This window comes from Hippocampus zosterae, chromosome 15 (genome assembly GCF_025434085.1).
Source record: "Hippocampus zosterae strain Florida chromosome 15, ASM2543408v3, whole genome shotgun sequence".
Lineage (NCBI taxonomy): Eukaryota > Metazoa > Chordata > Actinopteri > Syngnathiformes > Syngnathidae > Hippocampus > Hippocampus zosterae.
In genome coordinates this window covers 2,901,489-2,907,519 of record NC_067465.1, presented here as the reverse complement: position 1 = coordinate 2,907,519, position 6,031 = coordinate 2,901,489, and the positions used below count along the sequence as shown (strand labels likewise).

Below are 6,031 nucleotides of genomic sequence, written 5' to 3'. Positions count from 1 at the left end.
AGACTCCACTAGGGCTACATTTTAACTTGCTACACAGGGAGGACAGTAATTTACATTTTTTTTTTGCTTTTCCTCATTGACTTTGACATTTAAACCCATTCCTAGTTTGGCTAACCAGCTAAAGCAAACATACGTTGCGTAGATATGAGCGAACTAAACTGACGTTTCGATGACGTTTCCAACCTTGGAGTTCAATTGGCTGAAACTCGGCAAGTGGGCGGAGCTTATATTTGAGTATACAAACACAAAAATGGCGTGGAGCAGTTGCATTGTGTACTGGACCCGAATAAACCAAATCCCTGCAAAAAACGTCGCATGGCGAGCTTCCAGGCAAGTAGATTAAAGATTATATACTATGTTTTATATTTGTTGAGAAGAATAACACCGACAGAATGCTAGTGAGTGCGTGACGCTTAGCTAACAGCTAGCCACTGTCATTGGGAACCAAGTGTCAATGAATGACGGCTAACTCTCCTTTTTGCATGTCATGTGTCTGCTCATGCGCTTAATTTTAATCCATTGTAATCACATAAAGCGTGCTTTTGACATGCCATAATCTTACACCATGCAATTTCTCATTGAACAACTCAAATCGTGACGTAGGCTGTGTATGTCATTTACGGTCCTGTGAAATGCTTCCCTGTTGCTTCAAAGGCTCGACTTTTACTGTCAAGCGATTCGTGGCTTCCGTCGTCACTCTAAAAGGCCAGAAACAAAGAAAGGTGACGCCAGACATGAAACACAAACCAACAACATTGCATCTCCGGAAAGCCCACAAGGACCGACACTTCGCCCTCATGTCCCCCGGCCAAAGCTACTCAGGCCTCTGCTGTTCACACTGGGGGTAAGAGCCCCTTTTCCCAATCAGTTTTTTTGACGAATGCCTGGAGAATAATTAATAACAATATTGTAAAAGCAGCTAATGTACTTTATCCAGCAAGTACCATGCATTTAATAGGCAAACAATGACTTCAATGTCGGTGAGAATATTGGCCAAAAATATTCAATACAAAACAAGTCCATCAATTTCCGTAAATTGTTTCAAAAACTGCAGATTTCAAGCATTTATTTGTTTCAATTTTTATTATGGCAGAAATACAAAAACAGCAAGAAAAAAAAGAAAACAACTCCATTCATGTCCTGATCATGCTTTTTTTGGCACCAGAGTTATTGGTTTGAGGAATCTGCCGATTTTTATCCTCTTTTTTTCAAGCACTAAATTTGATGAAAGACCTATTGAATATTTAATTGTCAATTGGTTCATATAAGAACTTCTTTTATCATGTGACATTTTATAAAAAATAAATGTGTGGAGTTTGCATGTTCTCCCCGGGCCTGCGTGGGTTTTCTCCGGGTGCTCCGGTTTCCTCCCGCATTCCAAAAACATGCGTGGCAGGCTGATTGAACTCTGTAAAATTGTCCCGAGGTGTGAATGTGAGCGTGGATGGTTGTTTGTCTCTGTGTGCCCTGCGATTGGCTGGCAACCGATTCAGGGTGTTCCCCGCCTACTGCCCGAAGACAGCTGGGATAGGCTCCAGCACCCCCCCGCGACCCTAGTGAGGATCAAGCGGTTCGGAAAATGGATGGATGGATGTATACAGTATGTGTATTATACTATAACCTTTTTGTCTTCATATGAAGCTGTTTGGCACATAATACTTCAACTTTTCGACACATGAAGTAGCTCTCCTAATGCCACGTCAGTTTACAGGCTGCTCTTTTGGTGCCGCAGCCATTCTGCAATCCGAGAACACCAAGTCCAGAGTACGAACGTTAAAGGACCAAGAGGAGTCCGAGAACCTCTTAGCGGTGAGGTTTTGCTTTCAAGAAAGAAAAAAAAAACAAGACTCCGCTTGGAAAATCACTGAGGATCTTTGTGTTGTGTTGGTAGGGTTCCCCCGACATGGCGTACTGGCATGACTGGTGGAACCAACTGACGGTCTTCCAGCGCCAGCTCATCATCCTCATGTCTGTGGTGGACGACTTCTGGAGCAGACGCACTGAAGGCCAGAGGACCGTCACTGGTCAGCAACATACATAGTTTACATGCGTCTTTCGAAAGCGGCTATGCAAAGATCCACACAGCTTCAAATGAGAAATTATTTCTGAGCGTTTTCCGCCATTCGTGTGACGGAACCGGTATCAATCAATTGAATTTAAAAAAATCATTTCAAGCGAGGAGTAAAAACCAACAACTGAGATAATGTGCTTGCATAAGTGTGCACACCCTCTTCTAACTAGGGATATGCCTGTGCTCCAAATTAACCAATCACTTTTTAAATAATGTTTAAATGGACCACCATTTAATGTGTTTCTGATTAATCCCAAATAAAGTTCAGCTGTTCAGCAAGTGTAAGATTGTTTTTTTGAATAGGGCATGATTCTTTTTGTTTCATTTAACCCTTTCAGGGACAGTAGTTACGATAGTGGAGAGCTCCAATCAGGTTACAGGGTGCATGAAGTGTTGCCCACACCAAAATAATTATTTAAACTGAGTTGTACAGGTAAGTGGCTTCAGTTGGAAACCTTCTGAAATGTTTTATTGATCTCATTTTTGAGATCGCAAAAAGCAGGCATTTGTCGACTTTTTCAATCCACTGTATTTTTTTTTTGGTTGAGATATTCAGTCTACTTGATGGCTCTTCTGCAGGTATTATCGTGGCCAACACATTGGTGTTGTGCTGCTGGAGAATCCCCTCGCTGCAAAGGACCATGATGAAATATTTCACTTCAAACCCCGCCGCCAGTGAGTATTATGAAAGTGTTCCAAAAAAGTTTTCATGACATGATTTGTCTGAGTGAATGAAAGGGAGCCCAACTCTTTCTCGTTATTTGTGGTCAGAGAGTCAGTGCCTTCCCATGGTCCTGTCCTCGTTCAGTCACTACTCCATCTTCCACTTGATGGCCAACATGTACGTCCTGTGGACATTCTCCTCAGGGGTCGTCTCGCTCTTAGGGAGGGAGCAGTTTCTCGCCGTCTACACGTCAGCCGGTAAGTTGGGTGGAGTGAGGGATTTTTCATCACAAAGGAATTCAGCTCGTACAAAAAACAACAACACATTTTTGTTATTTTTATTTTATTTTTTTAATTCTTTTATATATACAGTATATATATATAAAAATGTTAGAATGTATATTTTTTAATTTTTTAAAATTGTTTAATAATTTTTAAAGACTTTTTTTAATGTCGTTTCATTGTCACCCCTTCAACCAGATGATAAGTCTTCATTTCGTTCACAAACGAACAAAAGCGGATCGGAAAATGAATGAATGAATGTATTTTCTCATTGTTGGATAAAAAATTACCCGGACTTTCAATCTTAAGGCGACTTGATGCCTGCACGGCTCCCACAGAGCTCTGATAGCAGGCAGAGTTGTACAATACTCGGAGTTAATGAATTTGTTCTCAAGACTTTTACATTTTTTTGATTTGGTCAATAATAAGTAAAAACAACACCATGTGGGGACAGACCAATATTGTTGATTTGTGAAAAAAATAGTATATTGACGTGTGTGTGTGTGTGTCTGTAGTATTTTTCTGTCTGGCCCTTCATTGTGTTGAATAACGGAAGCAACGTACTTCGGCTGCCCGTCTTCTTATTTCCCTCCAGGTGTTATTTCCACTATGTTCAGCTACGTCTGCAAAACAGCCTCTGGACGCATCTTCCCTTCGTTAGGAGCGGTGAGCAAATAACAGTATATGCAGGACAAGCCTTTTTTTTAAAAAACGTTTTTTAACTTGAGCTTTTGATGCCCATCAGTCAGGTGCAGTCATGGCAGTGGTAGCTGTGGCCTGTTCTAAAGTGCCAGATGCTAAACTGAGCGTCATCTTCCTCCCTATGGTCATGTTCACAGCGGGAAATGTGAGTGAAACAGTGTGATGAGATCCCCTTGCGCCTTCAGAGATCAAAATGCTTCGTTTTGATTCGACACAACTGTTTATGTTTTTATATACAGTACACGTATTTTCCGCACAATAAGACACTTTGGAGTATAAGGCCCACATTCAGTGAATGGCCTATTTTAAAATTGTTTTCATGAATAGGGCGCACCACATTATAAGGCATATAGAATAGAAGCGACAAAATGATCATGTATAGTAAGGCGTTTTTTTAACCGAAAGAAACGACCATGTATAGTAAGGCGTTTTTAGCCGGGAAAAAAATGACCATGTATAGTAAGCCGTTTTTTTAGCCGAAAAAAAACCGACCATGTATAGTGAGGAGTTTTTAGCCAAAAAAAGCGACCACGTATAGTAAGGCGTTTTGGGTGGAAAAAAACGACAACGTACAGTAAAACGTGACCATGTAAAGTAAGGCGTTTTTAGCCGGGAAAAAACGCCTTACTATAGTAAGGCGTTTTTTAGCCGAAAAAAACGACCATGTATAGTAAGGCGTTTTTAGCTGAAAAAAACAACCATGTACAGTAAGCCGTTTTTAGCTGAAAAAAAACGACCATGTATAGTAAGGCGTTTTTTAGCCAAAAAAAAAAGCGACCATGTAGGGCGCACCACATTATAAGGCATATAGAAAAGAAGCGACAATAGTGGCTGAGGTTGCGTTATGCATCCACTAGATGGAGCTACGCTAAAGGAAATACAATACAATACAGCTTTACTTAGTAGCTGTAACAAACCGCTTTACAGAACATTTAAAATATGTTCAAGAAATCTGAATATTGATCCATATATAAGGCACATCGGATTACAAGGCGTGCTTTCAGCCTTTGAGAAAATGGAATGTACCCGAGAGTGTGGGGAAAATACTGTACACTGTACGAGACTGAGAAGAATAAAGTCCAGTGCGTGAATGACCGACTGTCTAAAATGACAGTGTGTTTGCCTCATGCACGTTTAGTGAGTAAATTCCATTGTACTGCTCTTTAGGTGCTGAAAGCTGTTGTTGCTCTGGATATGGCTGGCTTGCTGTTGGGATGGCAGATGTTTGACCATGCGGCTCACATCGGCGGAGCTCTCTTTGGCATGTAAGTGAAGGAAAGGGGAAGCTTAAATCATGATTTGAAGAAAGTGGGAATTTGTTGTCACATGCTTAAATAGCCAGTGCTTGCCAGAAATTCCTTCAATGTTGCCTTGGGCAACATGAAAACCTGATTTAAATGGAACCAAAGTAACTCATGCATTTGTAAGTTACTTTCAATATTTTATTAAAATTTGAAAGAAAAAAAAAGAAAACAAAACTAATCTGATTATTAACTTTAAACTTGAATTTGACTGTCACTAAACACTGACTGTGGTTTTGTTGTGCAGCTGGTATGTGATGTATGGTCACAAACTGATCTGGGGCAAGAGGGACTCGGTGGTCAAGATGTGGCACAGCATTCGCCCCCCTGGTGGCGGCGGGTCGAGCCCTGGAGGCGGGTCTGGGATGGATAACAACTGTAGACCACCCGGACCCAAATGAAACTCGCTGGGATCCCAGAAGAAAACGTCATCCCTCTCAGGATATGCAAGCAGCCATCCCAGGGTTCACACGGGTTCTTAAAGTCCATAAAAATCCATTAAAAAAAATGTTGTGGAATTATGTTCTTAATTGTCCTTAATTTTCAGGGAACGCTTCTAAAATCAATAAAAATCCTGAAAAATTAACCTGTGGTATTCATGTCATTTGTGTATGGGCCAAATAAAACAACCATGCATAGTAAGGCGTTTTGGGCTGAAGAAAAATGACAATGTATAGTAAAGTGTTTTTAGCCGAAAAAAACGACCACGTACTGTATAGTAAAAGGTTTTTAGCCGAAAAAAAAAGGACCATGTATAGTAAGGCGTTTTTTAGCCGAAAAAACGACCATGTATAGTAAGGCATTTTTTAGCCGAAAAAATGACCATGTATAGTAAGGCGTTTTTAGCCAAAAAAAGACCATGTATAGTAAGGCGTTTTTTAGCCAAAAAGCACCATGTATAGTAAGGCGTTTTTTAGCCGAAAAAAACGACCATGTATAGTAAGGCGTTTTTAGCCGGAAAAAAATGACCATGTATAGTAAGGCATTTTTAGCCGAAAAAAAACGACCATGT

General features: G+C 40.5%; 1 protein-coding gene across 2 annotated transcripts; it reads left to right on the top strand.

The window, feature by feature from the left end:
* Positions 1–216: 216 nt before the first annotated feature.
* LOC127615932 (presenilins-associated rhomboid-like protein, mitochondrial) lies at positions 217–5,605 on the top strand. Of its 2 annotated transcripts, XM_052087299.1 has the most exons (10): positions 217–330; positions 655–844; positions 1,705–1,809; positions 1,892–2,024; positions 2,651–2,746; positions 2,843–2,992; positions 3,612–3,682; positions 3,762–3,863; positions 4,886–4,983; positions 5,267–5,605. In XM_052087299.1, exons 1-10 carry the CDS (start codon positions 251–253, stop codon positions 5,418–5,420), a joined length of 1,179 nt encoding a protein of 392 aa, XP_051943259.1. In that variant the 5' UTR covers positions 217–250; the 3' UTR covers positions 5,421–5,605. The 2 variants fall into 2 exon arrangements, with proteins under 2 accessions (XP_051943259.1, XP_051943260.1); XM_052087300.1 differs by lacking the exon at positions 1,705–1,809.
* The last annotated feature ends 426 nt before the right edge of the window (positions 5,606–6,031 follow it).